The sequence below is a fragment of the Megalops cyprinoides genome, chromosome 6, assembly GCF_013368585.1.
Source record: "Megalops cyprinoides isolate fMegCyp1 chromosome 6, fMegCyp1.pri, whole genome shotgun sequence".
Lineage (NCBI taxonomy): Eukaryota > Metazoa > Chordata > Actinopteri > Elopiformes > Megalopidae > Megalops > Megalops cyprinoides.
Window position 1 is genome coordinate 23,502,281 of NC_050588.1, and position 18,116 is coordinate 23,520,396.

Below are 18,116 nucleotides of genomic sequence, written 5' to 3' on the forward strand. Positions count from 1 at the left end.
AGTACACTCACCAGCAATGCTGAAGGCTGTTTCACGCTATAATCCACACAGGCAACTACAGCAGAGTTAATGCAGAGGAGCAGAAGGAGCATCTCTTACTGATGAGAACCTAATAACCTGAGTGAGTCACTAAGAGGCGACACTAACTGTGGCAACCTGAGACCCCCCCTACCCAAACTCATAAAAACCCACCTTTTCCATGCTTTTCCACGCTCCTTTAGTTTTGAGCCAACATGCTCATTTTCACCCAGTTATAAATTGATGCCTTGGCCTCCTCTTATCCAGGGAGCTTCAAAGCCCATATAGACTTTTTTCATTTATACAACTGGATTCTTACTAGAATTATTTGGGTAAACTCCTTGCCAACGTGTGCAATAGCAATGCCCCGCATTGGAATCAAACCTGCAAACCTCTGGGTTATAGACTGTGTTCCTGAATCCCTAGACACTACACACACTAATTCATATTGAAGTTATCCGAAGTGCCAGAACTGATGCAACCAGATTTTAGCTGAAATTAAGTTATTTCCACAATTCAACAGTTACCAAAGGCACTGGCATTAAATTTACATGCATGTAGGAACTGGATTTGTTAATGCATTAAATGATGAGAGAATGTAATGTCTCTCAGCTCCAGCTCGCACCGTGCCCAGAATTTTAATCATGCACAAGGTCCTTGAGGAATACATTAACACAGCTCTGTGTGAGCAGTATGAAGTGAAGTCCTCTCATCTCCTTGTGTTAAACACAGGCAGAGTTCTCACTAATTACCAGTGACAATCCTAAAGTGTCAAAATCTGCTTAAATTCCTTTCCATAACCCCAAAATTCAGAAATCCTCTTTGAAGGAACAGGCCAGTTGTATTATTTCAGTTCTACGCTCTCCCCCTCCTCCTCCCCCGACTTCAAAGAAACATGGTCCCTTCCTTGCAGCCTTCCTTCATTTCACAACTGAATGACCTGCAATGTATCTGGCAACTGGACACGAACACTGAATTCATATTTCCAGTAATGATTCTTCCCATCACATTTTCCACTGTTTTAAAGGCAGTGCTTCATCGAGAAACACATCAAATAATCGGGACTGTCACTCAGTGTCTAAAAAGATTCAACTTAAAAGGACAAAAAATCTGTGTCTAACATCTGAGCTTGACCACAATCAGACAAGAAAATCTATTAATGTGGATGTGGGTTCATATTCATATTCATTCATTCATTCTTACTGACATTCATCCCTTAGTGCTCTCTGCACAACTATGTCCTTCAGGTTTACAGATTCATACTTTGAGAGGTTATGCTGTGTGAGCGCCTCATATGCAAAATTGGAAACAGCTGCAGGCGTGTTCCTAATGGTACATTCTGCACCTCCCTGACCGCTCCTCCAACCCTCCTGCGACGGGCACACCGAGGGGCGAGGAGCTCAGGGTAGGCTGGAAGCTGTCACAGTGCAGTCTTACCTGACAGGCATTGTAGAGGAGCTGGTGCTCGAACTTCTTGATGCCGAGGATCTGCTGGAACATCTCGTACAGCTGGTCCTTGCTGAGGATGAGCTCGGAGGCGGCGCTGGCCGTCATGCGCTGCTGGTGCTTGCGCGGGTCCTCCTCGCCGCGGTAGATGGTGTCGAACTTGGCCATCCAGGAGCTCAGCACCGTCTCCTTGCTGAGCCCGTCGATCTCCGGCAGGCTGCGCACGCGCTTCTCGATGTGCTTCTTGAAGACCTCGCGGGAGTCGTTGGCCGAGCAGCCCCCGCTCTGCACCATCCTGGACACGCGGTCGCTCTTCAGGAACACCTGCGACGGCACACACCAGAAACACACATGTTGCACCCAAGAGTTTGTTCACAGAGAGGGTTACTCAGATAACACCCCACTAAAGGAATACCTACTGGAGTAGCGGTTTTCACAGAGACCAGTTACTCTTCACACTATGAACACCTCTTTTATCAGCACATTGATAGGCACTGTTTCCACGCAACAAAAACACGTGTTCACTTTTACCACACACTCAGTGTTTTCTGGATTTGAAGGATAAGTTTAATAATGATAAAAAGAACCGTTGCTAAGGTTTTCACCTAAGCAGCCAATAACAATCACCTTGATTACTTCTTTGAAGTTCTTAGGTTCATTATTGCAACATACAGGCTATATAAAATATTAACATGAAGCTGCTTATTGCTCACACTGAGGACTGGGACAGACTTTCATTATAGTTTTGTAGAGATTCCCTCTGTCTTCAGCAATCAACACTCTTTCAGCTTTCATGGAAAAGTCATGGAAAAAACAAAATATGAACCTGAAAGAAAATCTGAATCTGGAAGGAAAAAAAATTATTTTAAAATATTATTTTGGCAATGTTAGAAGGTACGGAGTGAGCACAACAGGGAGCCACACATAAGAAATATTCATACCTTTTTTTAACTTGTGACAGACATAAATATCTGCACCAGTACCCAGGACTCCAGTTTATCGTGCGCTCTCATTTTCTCATTAAATTATTCAAGCGACACTGGGGAGAAATGAGCTCAAAGGTAACACATTTACGAGGCTCTCGGCAGAGAGCAAGATGATTATTGAGCAAACGTCAAACGGCAGCAGACAGCAGCTGGGGCGCTGATTTTTTCCCCCTGCTCTTTTTCTTCATTGCAGTACTTTTTGTGCAATGGAGCTGGGGAAAGTCATTTCTATAGCTTCTGTTCAATTGCAAGTTCTGGCACATCCTTTCTACCGGTCTCCCCTCAAACTAACTTTTTACTTGCCCCTGAATGACGGGTGCTTTTACCGCTGTCTAGCACAAATCACGGCAGCATTGCCACGGAAACCTCCTTCGGCCTTTTTCGGTGACACGCGACACTGGCCTCATCTGTTTCTACCAAGTGAGCGATTACTTTCAATATCCTGTCAAGAGGGAGGGGTGTGCCTTTGCATAGTTTTTTGTTTCAATGGACATAGGATTATTGAACACTCGACACTTTGCATAGTGCAGATTTAAAAGATCTACAGGAGGGTTTATTTATTTATTTATTTATTCATGTTTTATATTCTACCTCAAGTCTTTTCTCTGGGTCTGAAAGCAGGTGAGAGAGGATATATTGGTAAAATGGGGGCATTCAGCTCAGGGAAAGTAAGAGCATTACAGCTTAATTGAATTAAAAAGCTGGCTTTAAGGCCTTTAAATAATGCAATGTTTAAATCACTGATGCCTTCAAATTGCCACATTGATTGAGTGCGCATTGCTACTTCCCCCCCCTTTCCTTAAGGAGGGCTGAGACTCGGCCATCAGCACCTGACTCCCACCATCTTTCACGGGTGCTCTGAGCCACCCTCTCTCCAAAATCACAGGCTGACGGGAATTGAGTCAGCCAAGGCTATCACCGAGGGATTAGTCTGCTAACGTCAGAGAATATCAATCAGGAAATCAGAATCCCGATATCAAGCCCCGCAGGCCCGAGCTTCAATCCAGCTGCAGCATGCTAGGTCCAGAAACATGCAACAATTTTGAAGTAAGTTTTCCCTTTTTTTAGGTCTTACGTAACATTTGTTTTTCATTTATTTCTGTAACCACCAAATCGTAAAATAAACAAACAAAAAACCCCACTGGCTCACACTGCTTGAAGTTCAGGACAGAGGGCATTGCTGCTGGATTGATTCTGGGCCTTGTTCACATTTCTATGCATCACTGTGCTGCGAAATGGAGGAGGCACAACACGGGATGGGGCCTCTGAGTGTGGTCGGACTGGACATTATCTGCATGCTGATGGATTTTATTTTAACAGCATTGAAAGTCTAACCATGAAGTATGGATTGAATGGAGGCAATCAGCAGCGAAACTAATCTGCTCTAAACCATAATTATTAATGTGGTTGGACTGAGACGATTTAGTCAGCATGCTCTTTAAGCATGAAAACTCCTGTTTTCATAGATTCACTCAGAAATCAATCAGAACAAAAAACATAGAAGAACAAAAAACATTGTTGGAAGCAGTATAAAGATCTAAAGAAAGTCTAAAGATCTACCAGTCACAATCTAAAGACGATCTAAACACCAGTCCAGGCAATCTGAATCGACAAACGGTTTCTGTTTTTTAATTATTGGCCTCCAATCACGCCCAATTCATCTTTTAGTCTTTTAAGCTGCCCAGAATGGAAATCATTATTAAGCCTGTCTGACACAATAACCTGACATTTAATTTGTGTGTCCCAAGATGACCTGGTGGAGATCTGAGCAACTCAATCGCTTCTCTGAGCACCTGTACAGTGCATTTGTGCTGGCATGCTGGAAACATTGCAGCAGCAAGAGCCCACCGGGGAATTTCTCGACGTTGATACATCGTTGTAGTAATGCAGTATCGTAATTTCAACAAACAGTGCTGCATAATGTAGGAATCCATATCAGTTGTATTTCTTCAATAATGAATTATATTCATATGCAGCATGAGAAGTACTTGGGTGTTTTTGCAGTACTAAATGCAAATATGCTGCTGGGATACACAGCAGAAAGCACTGAGTACAAAAAAAGGAAGTTATATTAATGTTATAAAATGCCTTTGTCAGACCACATTTCAAGTACTGCGTCCCGTTATGAGGACCTCACTATGAGCAGCACATAGAAAAAAAGTGAGAAAATAAAAAAATAAGATAAGGGAAGGACTGGTCCAAATTATGAATCATGTAAGGCATGGAAACAGACTAATATCATAAGTAAAATATACAAATATTTTATTTTAATATTTTAAGCAAAAGGAGTGATTTTTAAAAGTGATTAAAAAAGGGCAATGTGCATCCACTAGTAAGTTTTTTTAAGATGAGTTCTGTCAGCAGAACAAGAGAGCATAGAAGGAAATTAGCTCAAGATAAATTTCACAGTGCCACTAGGAAGTACTTTTTCATGGAACATCAGAGTAATTAATCCATGGAAACAGTGTACCAGGATTTCTGGAGGAATCAGAGACCCACAGAGTGTTCACGACCAGGCATGACACAGTACAAGATACACTGTAGACTACAGGCAGAAGGATGAGCCTAGCTGGGTTGAATGGCCTGCTCTTGTCATTAAAATTCTGATGTCTTTAAAAATATCGCACAAGCACTATTTAAGTTTAAAGTCTGGCACACTGAGGATTAAACGTTACCTCATAGTAGCTCTGGACTGCATTGATGAAGGCCTCATCTGCCACAATCTGCGTCTCTCCGTTGAGGAAAGCTTGGAAACGATCCTTCACCGTCTGCAGCTGCTGCTTGCTTATCTGGGGAAAAGAAGAACAGAGGATGTGTAGGTGATACTTTACTGTTGCAGAACAGCAAAGAAACGAAAAAAAATATGGGATGCTCTTGTTGCTGTGAGCGAGCATGTATTTGTATATAATCACCAAGGCGCTCTCTTACAATTCTATCCAAGTTCAATCCATTTATGCAGTGCCTGTAGTGTGACCTTATTTCAGTTTGCGGAAATGATGTCAGCTGAATCCCCTCTAGTTCCCTAAGGCCATGCACTGAGGTGCATGGGTGGGAGACAGAATTGGCTCAGATTCAGCTCTTAGGGAACAGCCGCTGCACAGAACTACCATTCGCCTAAGAGAAAAAGCAAAATGACAAGGCTGATTTTAAGAGCATAACTGGTTTACATTGTTGGTTTCAGGAGGGATTTCACGCAGTGGCAAATACGGATCTGTTTCTTAAAGCCCTCTTTGTGACTGAGACAAAACGACCGAGGTCTGGTTTGCCATAAAATGACCGCATGTGAACGGCAGGGGCTGAGAGTAACGGCTCGGGTGATGAATGAGCCGAACTGACAGCACTGTAGAGCAGGACCCAGGCCCAATGACTGATGCTCCCATGATAGCTGGGGGACCCCACACCACTATCCTCCACATGCTGAGTGCTGGAGGGAGGCAGGCAGCACAATGCGCTCTCTCTCCAGACTCAAACACATCCTTTCAGTTGAACCCAATATTTTCCTTTGACATCCCCACTGCACAAATAATTAACACACTCCACGCAGCCCGCGTTTCACTTCTCATATCTGCATCTGGAATTGGTAATTACATATTTGCACAGCACTCTTGTCTGCCCATTAAATGACTTTTGTTAACTTGAAGAAGCAGCGGTTTAAAGCTGGAAAAAAGGGAAACCTATTAGTGCAAGACTTTGACTTCTTGCCAGCTGTTTTGCCTTTTTTTAGCCTGATACGTTACTACAATGGAGACCATTATAAATAATCAGAGCTGCAAGTGCAGCATGACAAAGCATATTGTCTTGTGTAAGTACACATGTTATGATCGCTACCCGGCAGCAATGAGTATAAATGGAAGGTGGAAGAATACAGATTTTAAAAGATGTAATGGGTCAGAGTCAGTGTTGCCACAGTGATATTCTGTGGATCATCTGCAAATTTACCTGTTGACATTCATATCCTTTCTGCAGCTGAACACACAATGGAACAACCATGCAGGAGCAAAGGTAAGATTAGAGGGCCACTTTCAAAAAAATCTCATGAACATTATTTGCCTGCGGTGTAACTTTAATTAATCCCTGGCATATATTTAACTAATACTGTAGATCAACACATGTATGAAAAACGATTTTCCTGTACATTTGCGTAGGGAGCAAAGCCATTTTTATTTCCATATAAAATGAGGAATTTCCTTCACAAAGAAGCAAAAGAAAAAAGCTCATTCTACGCATTTGTGAAGCGGGGACCCTGATTGGCGATGTGTTAATCCCTGAAATTCCATTACCACAGAATGTCAGAATGTTGGCAGGGGACTGCAAAAAAATTGCATGGAAGATTTGACAATAAGAGCTGCATACAAACATTCTATCAACATTTTAAGAGAGCTCTTTTTTTTGCCTTTAAACTTCCTTGACAACTGTTAAAGCCATTTAAATCGTCATGTCAGCATGTGTTAATAAGTAGAAGTCCATCACACCCTTGTAAAAACTGAAGGTTAATGAAGGTTACTGCAACAAGGCCAAAAGGATTAGGTACTTGAATAGCAACATCATGCGTGGAACCGTTAGGTCAGAATGAATATTTTATTTTTCTTTTGAAGATTAATGATTAAAAAGTTTCTTTATTAACATGAGTACAAGCTGTTCATTAAGCATAATTTGTCCTGCATTGTTTTTGTCTATCTTTTGGACAGATGTCTTTGAGCCTACAGAACAAACAGACCAAAGTGGAGCTGATGCACAAGTCCCCTAATTATTCTTAAAGGCTAAACAGTACTGAGTTTCAATGTGATTTCCATTGTCCTAGATGCCTGCTGTCAATCATGTTACATCCAGCCTGTCACTTTAAGGCTAACCTCTTCATAACAGTTAAGTGTCTTTGTGGGTGGAGTGGCTGCCCTAAATCTAGAAGGTTGAGACATGAATCATTTTGTGGATTTACTGTTTGGCACCGTTCTTTTATGGAGATTGATTAGTGTAATGTTTCTACCATGGATGTGTGGTACAAAGAGTCACTTTTGTTGTATGTGTGCCTGTGTGTCTGCATGTGCATGCATGTGTGCATGTCTGCATGAGAATATGTGTGTGTGTGTGTGTGTGTGTGTGTGTGTGTGTGTGTGTGTGTGTGTGCGCGTGTGCGTGCATTTAGGTGTATGCGTGCGTGCATGTGTATTTGTGTGCACATCTGCGTGTGTATGAGCATGCATGTGGACGAAAGTGTGTGAACCCACGTACGTCTGCAGAGGTGAATGCAGGTATGCCCATTTGTGTCTGTACTCGTGTGTGTCCTAGTTTGAAAGGTGGATTCACAGATCTAGCCAATACAATGCCTTACAGCTCCTCCCTCCCTCCAGGCCCGCACACTGCATACAAAAACAACAGACTTTGATGTGGGAGAGGAGTGGAAAAGTACCGTGTGACCAATTGCCTCAGAGACTCTCCTACCATCTGGATCCTCCTTTAAGCGGCCCTGGTGCCCCTCCTCTGTAGCACATTACAGAGCTTCAGTGTGAAAAAACAGAGCCAGCTCATTACGCTGCTTAGGCCCGGGGTTAGAGGAGAGCTGCGCAGGAGAAGGGCCTGACCTCTCCATTGCCTTCCACTCATTCAGTGTTTCGAGTGTCACATCAAAAATCATCACAATGACAGCACTGACAGTACTGATGGTCACAGCAGTGCTGCACCACAGATGTCGTAATTGTATCGTCGCTGGACATAATTGGATATTTTCCGGGGTGAAATTAAATAATCTAATAATGACAGAGCAAACCTACAGCAAACACTACTTGATGGCCTACAATGAAGACTGACAAGGAGGAAGGCACGTAAAATTTCCTCGATTGCCAGTGAACTACTTCAGCGCTAATGGAAGGTTCAGAGGAGTGTGCTGGTTTTAATTTCACTTTAATTAACATAAAGCTTCTAATTAGTTTTTTCTGTTTCATTTTATCCTATTTCCCCTGGAATATAGACAAGTCCCTTCCGACAGGTAGGCTACATCACTTGTTTAATATTACAGAATTTTATGTATTGTATGTGCACAAAATACAAACATATTTATTTAATTAATTTATTTCATTTTATGTATTTATGTATTTTGACAGAAGAATGAAACTATCCATTTTTAGGTAAGGCCTGTAATAGAAAGTTAACCACTGTATTTCATATATTCGAGGTCATCTTTTGCCGTTGCGGCAGCACACAGAATACGGCCGTGTGAATACAAGGCTGCGCTTGTGAACGCAGTTACGTGGGACCGCAATCACTGGTGCGCGGCACGTGAACTGGGCACACGCGTGTAAAGTTAGGCTGCCGCAAAGCCCGTGGGTGTTGGCGGACTTTAAATCTTAGCTGCGCAGCAAGAGGAACTGGCTCACTCGAGCAATAAGCCAGATTGTTTAATGAAGACTTAACGTCAGTCCTGGCCGTGGACACCCCCATTAAGTAATGAGATGCGGAGGGTATGGCCGTGGCAATGGACTGACCTCGCCACTTTGGTCAACAGAGACTAATGGTGGGGGGACTGAAAGCTGCTGAGGAGGCACAATCCTAATTGCACCACTTCCATCCGGGGAGCTTTTCTCCATCCGTCTCCTGCCCTGTCTGTGCCCACTTTCCCTTCCTCCTAAATCACCATCCATCACCGCGTTAAGAAGCACATGGGCTCTTTCCTTGGATATGGATAGCGCTCCTGCGTGGTTTTATAGCCGCTGGCACTGGAAAGCACTGCCTGGGAATGCGGACTTCAATAAATACGTGGTAATGGCTCTGCCTCCTTAGTGAAGGCCTCTCTCCTGCTTTCGGCGTCCTGCACCACGGTCAATCTTCTTTATTTCCATTTGACCACCGCCTACTCTTTGGAGGAGCAGAGAACACCCGAGTATCGCAAAGGAAGGGAAGGGACGCTGGCACAGATCAACAATTCAGAAGATAGTGCTTTCTCCCTCGCCACCGATGCGCAGATACAGGCAGCATCATCACTCCAATGGCTCCATCTCCATGTTCTGGGAGATCGCAATCCGAACTGCGTGTCCTTACGGGTGCGCACAGATAACTGAATTCCTCTGCACACCCAGTGAATAATGCCCAGCCGTCCTAGCTGACAATAAGATGAAATGATTCCCTCCTGCACTTGCCCTTGGATGTTTACCCGGGGGGGGGTGGAGCTGGGCTTGCTCCACATCCCTGTCTGATGAAGCACAGACTCTCTTTCCAAGAGCTTGCTCCCCCTACAAACTCCACCCACTGAGATCACATGGTTAATCCCTCCCTGATCCACTCCCTCTGTGATCTCAAAAGACGTCCCATATTTATTCTGCCTGCAGCTGACATCTGTGAGGAACACACTGGCCAAACCATCACACTGAATGCCCTCTTTGCTGTAGGTAAATACCTCTTAGGTCCCAGGTAATGACACTCAACCTTCATAGTTGCTGGTACCACTATGCCCCAGAACAAACCATGATCATTGCAATGGCATTTTCCTGGTCACAATCCAGCAGCTGGGATCTTTGTACAAAGGTGACAGATATATCTGCATAGAGAATATATCTGTATAGAATTTGGCATGAATTGATGGAAATTTGCACATGTTCTGAGGGTAGTGTGTGCAACATGTTGATACGTGTGTTCAGGGCCATGTTTCATCAGATTCTGCATTATTTTTCATGAGAGGTATCTGAAATGGAACTGGAAGTTATTTAAGAAGAGCAATTCATGGCAGTGGTCCTAAAAACAGCAATGCATATTAAAACTGGAAATGATACTTAAAGGTAGAAGTTTTTTTTGTTTGCTTGCGTTCCTATAGCAGTTTTGTTATTATGCCTTCTGACTCTCAATGACAAATAGAACATAGAGAGATAGAATGTGAGGCAGACCATATTAGCATAATTATATAATCCAGCAGTGGCCCAAAAGTCTTCCAGCGCATTCCACTATTAAAATTCCAAATTTACTCTCAAAATGTGCTGACTGTCAACTTTTGGTGCCTTTTTAACCAGGAAAGCTTTTAACAGACTGACCAACCAAGAGCCAGTAGCCTTTGTGCTCTCCTTCATTTTCCTACGCATCATATTGACTCTGCTTGGTACGGTCTTTATCTACAGTAGACTGCAGTGTAACCTCATGACCTTCACTGACTTGGACGGCCACCAAGACAGGAAACAGATTCTGCTGCAAGATTCAGGCACTTTGCCTTCTTCCTTTATGGGGAGCTCACCTTGCCACAAACCCTGGTGTCTCTAAAGATCAAGGGGGTAGTTTATGTAGTGTAGTTATTTTTTTCCCTTAAATCAAAGAATCTCCTGTGCTGTGGGTCAACTGTTCCTCTGAATGATTGTTTTATACACTAAAGTCAGAAAACAGCAGCAGTGGCTTTGCATGAGCAACTGTCTAATGTTTTACTGCTAAGTGAGGATCAATCTGAGTTTGAGGCAGTGTGTGTGTATGTGTGTGTGTGTGTGTGTGTGTGTGTGTGTGTGTGTGTGTGTGTGTGTGTGTGTGTGCATTTTTGTGTGTGCAGGCATACATATGCATGTGTTCTTTCTTAAGGACATTTAAATAATCCACTGTAGCTGCTTTACTCTTCTGTGTTCTCAGGCAACTAGATGCCCCAAAGGGCTCATACTGGCTGTGGTTGAGATCCTGTAAGCAGATCTCCCTTATTTACCTATGTTTCTTTCTTCTTCCTCCTCTAACCATATCCCATGGTGCTGTGAGCTGTTGATACAGCCCAATCACGCTGGCCATATTATGCGGAAGGCAATAGGAAAATAATATACTTGAAACCCACGGGTTCAAAAAGAATGGGCCAAAATCAGACGTTCTCCTGCATAAAGGACAAAAGCCTTCCTTGTCTCAGCAAGTCTGTGAGTGTCTGATAAAAAACCAATATCAATTTCCAGCACAAATTGATTATTTAGTAAAAGTAAAATATATTAATTGCTACTGAATTTAAAAAAAGACAAAGGAACCTACGGTTATTTTTTTTATGAAAGGATACCACATACACACGCACACCCATGTCCCTTTCAGTTCAATTTCAGTTCAAATGCTTTCTGTGTCATGCCAAGGCACAAATAAGAGCTAATGAAAACAGAGAAAAAACAGTCATACTTTAAAATACAGCTGTACAATGACAACTGTACATTGAAACTGGAGCAGCACCAGCAGCCATGCAGAGAAGTTATTATAATTTTATAATATCTGTGTCAGCTCTCTCCCTGTGCAGAGGGCAATGCTAAGTCAATGGAAGAGAAAAACAGGGGGAGAAAGGAAGTGAGAAAGAGGGGTGACAAATATAGAGAGAGAAAGAAAGGGGGGAGGTGCATTAGGGCATGAGGCCCACAGCTTCATCAACAGGCCCTGGAATCTATATTTTGACCACTCCCTGGACATAGAGTGGGGGATGCCACGCCAGGTCGTAACCTCACAAGCCCGCCCGCCCACTACCACTTCAGGCCATTGTGTGCATGCCACCTCCATCTCCTCAAGCATCTCTCCGCCCATGCTACATCATCAGGCCCCTGCTGAATATCTGCGTAAGTGAGTTAGTGGTGTTGGCACAGCAGTCTGCAGCCTCTACATGATACAGAGGTCAAATTTCTGCTCTTTGCAGATTCTGAGCCTGCTGTCTCCCACAGCAAAAGGGCTAAAGCCTGGATTTGCTACAAGGGCATGGCTGTACCTGGGCCTTGGCCAGCAGCTCCAGTTTTTTTAGAAGACTAAAATAACTGTTTTTCAAAAAAAAAAAAAAAGGCCAGGAGAGAAGAAAACAGACACCATTTGACTGCAGGGAGCACCAACCCTAGACCACACACTTGACACACCCACCTCAGTCTGACAGTAAACATATGAGTCCTTTGAAGGATTGAAGGAAGAAGCTCGAAGCACTGTCTGCAACCAAAAGAAGACTACAAGATCGACATAGCAAGTAGGATTTGGTCTAAACTTTTTGATAGTATTACTCTGCCAATTACATTGTATGAAAGTGAAATTTAGGGTCCTCCAAAGCTCTTGGCTATGGCAAATGGGACACAAATTCAAGTAGAAACCCTACATGCCAAATTTTATAGAAACTTTTATTAAAAACTACAAATAACGCATACAGACAGAACTGTTCTCACTTCCATTTGCAAAAAAATATTTAAAAAGACTGTTTAAATTCTGGATTCTGGAAGACCCCCCCAGACACCTAAAAGTTTAAAACTGGAAAAACCCAAGAGCTGAACCCTGAAAATAGTCAGTCAAATGGTCTTGAATTACTAGCCAAACAACAAGCCTTCATGAACGTAATAATGAAATACATCAAAACCAGAAAAACTGGGATGCTGAAATAAAACAGAAAGCAAACTTGACTGCTCTAAAGCCGGAACACAAAACTACACACAGGCCGAGTATTTCTGCATAGTCAGAGATACAAAGCAGAGACAAATCCTTACAGAGTACAGGCTTGGTGTCCATAGCCTAGCCATGACAAAAAGCTGATACAAAACACATGGCTGCCTAAGGAAGACAGGCTATGTGGTAATTGTGGGACAGGTGAGGTTGCAACATAGATGCACTTTCTTGTATATTTTAAGGAATGACCAAAACTGAGAATGAATTTAGTTTAAAACATTTAAAAAATGGGAGATATGAAAAGTGAGTATTCTGGGGGAAGAACAACACAGCACAACTGACTGGATGCAATGTGGCTGAATACTAGAGCCTGAAAAGCAATGAGTATGACATGCATCAAATAGTCCCTATACAAACAGTAATTTTTACCTTTAATGGTAAAACATTTTTAACACATTTTCTACTTCATTTTTATTAGTAGAAGCAGTAGTATTGGTAGTATTAGGATTGTTGTAATTGATGTTGTTCCTGTTCTGCTGTGGCAATACTGTCTTTATCTATGATCATGATGGTGAAGCATATTTTGAATTGAAAGTAACTGAATTAAACTACATTGATAGAGAGAGAGAGAGAGAGAGAGAGAGAGAGAAAGTGTGTATGTGGTGTGTGTGTGTGTGTGTGTGTGTGTGTGTGTGTGTGTGTGTGTGGGGGTCACTCAGAGCTGCCCCTGTCTGGTATTACAGGGTGTGGACTTCGCGTCTGCCATCTGTAATCTGCCTTGCTGCTGCCAGAAATAATCAAGTCATGTTCATGTTGCAACTGACCAACTGCAATCAGCTACCTTTGCTTAAATGTTGGATGTATATAAACAGAAGCAAGATACTGTGTGTGTGTGTGTGTGTGTGTGTGTGTGTGTGTGTGTGAGTGTGTGCGTGCGTGCGTGTGTGTGTGTGATTTTTTTGTCTGTTTGTATATTCCTGTTTGTGTGATTGCTTGTGTGACTGTCTCATTGTTTATCGAAATACATTTATCTAATTTAATTATTATTGCAAATAACTATGGAATTTTGAATAGCCTGTCCAACCCCTAGAGCACTGCTGCCTTATTTTCACCATTTCTCACTCTTTTTGAGGGGTTGCTGTAGTCGTTTTGCAAAAAGGCTGAATCACTTTACTGTTTGATTGTAATTAATTTTATTAAATTTCACATAATGTTACTTTCCATTTTCTAAACAACAAATACCTATTTCAGCACCTGTGTCAATCAAATTCTTATAATGCTGAACACAGCAAAGAGGATGTGTCAAAAAGACTCATGATTACTGATCATTGGTCGGTTACTCTCCTGAAGAGCCCAAAACGAGAGATGGAATTAGCACTTCTCACAGACGGTCCATTGCTTGGCTGCTTTGCATACTGAAACAAAAATGCTGAACAGTTATTTGACAGCACTGAAAGCCTGACCTGATGGTTATGTTTTCTGAGACACACCTACAATGTGTGACACTGCCAACATTCAGAGGGTCAGTGTGCTCTCCATACCCTCAGAGGTGCATCCTGCCCAGTTGGACAGGCGATCAGGTACAGTATGAGCAAACTGCATGTAATTGCTCTGAAGGAGCAGTGGGTACATTCAGAATGCTGAATTTTGAAGGGGGCCACGCATGCTCCTTTAATCTGTCTAATCTAATCTAAAGGATATTTCATTGGGGGAAAGGGAAAAGCAATTACCATTTCATTTACAGCAGGGACCCTTTCTCGGGTCTCCATCCATCAAGAATATGTGCCTTGAGAGGGAATCAGGACGCTTCACACACAATCGGTGCTCTTCCTTCTTCCCTGTCCCTCACTCTAAGCCCCTCACTCTGGCATGGGGACAGGTTCTCGTGGGTGGTTACGTAATGCATGAGAAAAAAGCAAATGGATGCGTAATCCCATATTAGAGATAAGGTGACAAAGAGAGGAGGGAGTGTTCATCTGCAAGCTGGTATTGTCTGCGCGCACACACACTCACACATGCATGCACACACGTACAGATGCACACACTCGCCCACAGCACAGGCACACACACACACACACACACACGCACACACACTTGCAGCACAGGCACACACCCGCACACACACACACACACACACACACACACACACACACACACACACACATACGCACACGCACACACACAGTCACACACACCCACGTCACCTCAAAAAAACACCCACATTAGGAAGTCCTTGCCTCTTTATCCCCCCTCTCTCTGTGCTATCACAAAGCAGTCACACAGGCTCTGTTCTCTCCTCATTTATTGCTTTGAATTGTCTGTTTGCACTGGCAGGTGTGGGTGTCTGTTTGTGAAAAGAACTGCAGAAAATGATCACAGGAGTAAGAGCTACGTCCTGTTTCAAAATAATGCATTACAGCTCTATGCATCCTATATGAAAACTCTCCCACACAATTATGGCAAATTTATGTTAGAGCTTTCCCACTTTTTTTACTGATGTGTCTGAAATTCTCCCAAATCTACAACACACCCAGCGCTCTGAAAAGCACTCATCCTCCTGCTCTTATATAACCACAAGGGAGGACGGAATCAGAATCTATTAACATGGATGCTTGAATATGGAAGATAGCCATGACCAAAAGATACATTGGAAGGCGGCTCTTGCCTCCTTACCAAAGGCTCCTTTTACCTGGGTATTTGAAATGCATGGCGCTCTGATGGGGAGCTTTGATAGATGGTTTCTAGTGTGAATGCGACAAGGCTCTGAAGCTGGTTAGCCTAGTTTTGATGCCTTGTTCTGATGCCTTGTTCTCAGCATCACAGTTTTATACACTGTGGGAATTTACAAACCTTGATAGAGCTGGATAATGAAAATCTAGACTGATCCTGTAGTTTAACCACAAGCAGCTCTTGATCAAAATGCTACAGATATAATACAATACATATAATTGGAGGGGATGCTGACAATATGAAATGATAACAGAGTTTATTCTTGCAGACAGCCAAGGTTAAAACAAATACTTTCTGAATGATCTAAAAGAAACAAAACACAAAGCCAGAGCTACACTTTCAGCTTCACTCAAAGGCCACATGAAGGTTATTGTGCAATGTAAATACTGAGAGCGCTGCCGTCTCCGGTCCCCAGATAAAAGCACAGCCCGCCTCTCCGTGACAACGGTGGTGACACTGCACCGCTGGCTTCAGCAAACACAACAACAATGGAGGGAGGGCAGCTGCGTCTCTTGGCTCTCTGTCATCTGATCTGAGTTCAGCTGAAAGACCTTGCGGCACAAGACAGGCCAGAGTAGGGAACCAGCAGCAAGGCTGCACAAAGCAGCCACCGTGCAGGGAACGGCACGTTCCTCTCTCCCGCCGAAAGACACAGTGCCCACAATGCAACTGTTAATCACAGCCGTGCTGTTTCAAAGCAATTTCTGCCAGTCTGAAGCATCTGCCTTGTTCTGCTGAGCATTACCATTGAAGAATAAATCATTGCTTTGTTCTGGTTCTTATCTGGTAGCCTGTGTGCCATGTCCCACACCCATATTCTAAAGTAGAGTAATGCAACAGGGATTTTCACTGTCTGGGTTCTCTACAAGGTCCTGTGAGCTATGAGGGCTGAGAGAGATCAGAGAAACACTAACCAATGAATGCTGTTAGAATGCTACACCTTAGCTGTGAAATACTGCAAAATTGTAGCATCGGCACATCAAGAATTAATCGAAGCATAAGTAAAACAAACAATAAAAAACCACTAGTGCTTTCTGCGCAACTCTGTCCAAGTCCCAATGTTTCTTGATGCTATGTTGTATATTGTTATGACATATTTTTTGTTAAGGTCATTGGCTATATAGCACCTCATACCACTTATATGTCAAAGTGTTTTCTTTGGTACTCTAAAAAATCCTTATGAATAAGAAGGTTGATCGTATTAACACAGTGTCCAGAATTTCCCATGTTTCTGTTAACCTGAGAATGCTGGGCAGAAATTCAGTTTTAAAGGCTTACCTGCACACCTTGTACTTTGAAGGGCAAATTATGAACTGACATCTAACCCCTACAGGATTGACCAGTAAACAAATATAATCCAATATAACCAATATAATAATATAAACATAAAGAGCCAATGTAATAATAACAAAACTGAAGCACTATGAGTGCAGTAAACTGGTTCACAGCCTATTAAGTGAGTTAAGATACTCTGAATGAGAGGTGTGGAGGTAGGTTAGGAAGAGGTGGGTCCTCTGCTGAATACACCTGCCATGCACTGTGAAAGAGTATGAATGTCTGCATCACACATTATTTCTGATACGCTAATATATCAGAATTATATGTATATAAATATATATACTGGTATAGTAATCTCATCTCAGCTCTGAAAAATGGCCCCACTGTTCTCCAAGAAAAAAAGCTGCAGAGAGGGCAGAGGGAGGATCACACAGCCCACGGACAAGGCTAGGAGCAAACGTAGGCAGGATTTCTTCTTTTTAGGTTTAAAGGTAACTAATGCTGCCATGAAACTGTGTAATCTCTGTTTCTTCCTGATGGCTAAATATAAAACAGGCTGCATTTCCGTCAGAGCAACCTGATATCACAGCCCTAGTGTCTATAGGGAGACAGATGTCAATAGATGTTGGATAAATGTCTCCTGTTAGATGCACAACTGTGATAGGTTTTAACTGCCAGTGGACACCGCTGCATTCAAGGTATTCATGAAATAACCGAAACATGTTACACGCTTTGTGCAAATCTTTTGCCTGAAGACCTGAAGATTCAAATGCAAAGTGGTTACATCAGTCATATTTATGAAGTATTGAATTTTTGTTTGTTTGAATTTTTGTTTGGGTTTGAATGAGCACTTGTGCGGGTGTGTCATAATCCTGCACAAAAAAAAAAAAAAAATCTGGGCGGAATAAAGGGTAGGAGAGAGCGACAGCTCTATTTTAAAATGGCTCCCCTCACAAGAACACTGTCCTAAATAATTGATAGCGCATGCTCTGATGCATGTTTGAGTACTGTTTAAAATGGCGGCACGTTGACAAGCAACATCTTTTCATAAAACGAAAGGGAAATTAGTGGCAGGTGATTGTATATCATCTGAGATGTTTTCTAAACAACAGGCACTTTTACCTTTTCACAAATGACCAATACACATTACCTCACAGGAAAAATACAAAAGTAATAAAAATGGTAATTTATGCTCCCCATAAATTATTGAAAGTGAACAAAAATACAGAGGTTAAAGCGCTCTCCTAATTATAGAGTTATTACTGAGCAGTTATGTAATCATAGGGAAATCACAGTTTAAACTAAGAGCTTGTGCATACCAATTTA

The 18,116-nt window shown here is 42.6% G+C and overlaps 1 protein-coding gene across 13 annotated transcripts in view; it reads right to left on the reverse strand.

Moving 5' to 3' along the window:
* cadpsa (Ca2+-dependent activator protein for secretion a) overlaps window positions 1–18,116 on the reverse strand; it is a 108,575-nt gene that overhangs the window by 81,620 nt on the left and 8,839 nt on the right. For all 13 annotated transcript variants that reach the window (XM_036530639.1, XM_036530637.1, XM_036530633.1 and 10 more), the window contains exons 2-3: window positions 5,126–5,239; window positions 1,456–1,788 (exon numbers count right to left, since the gene is read on the reverse strand). In XM_036530639.1, the coding sequence (XP_036386532.1) occupies window positions 1,456–1,788; window positions 5,126–5,239 (447 nt within the window). The remainder of the gene's footprint in view (window positions 1–1,455; window positions 1,789–5,125; window positions 5,240–18,116) is intronic.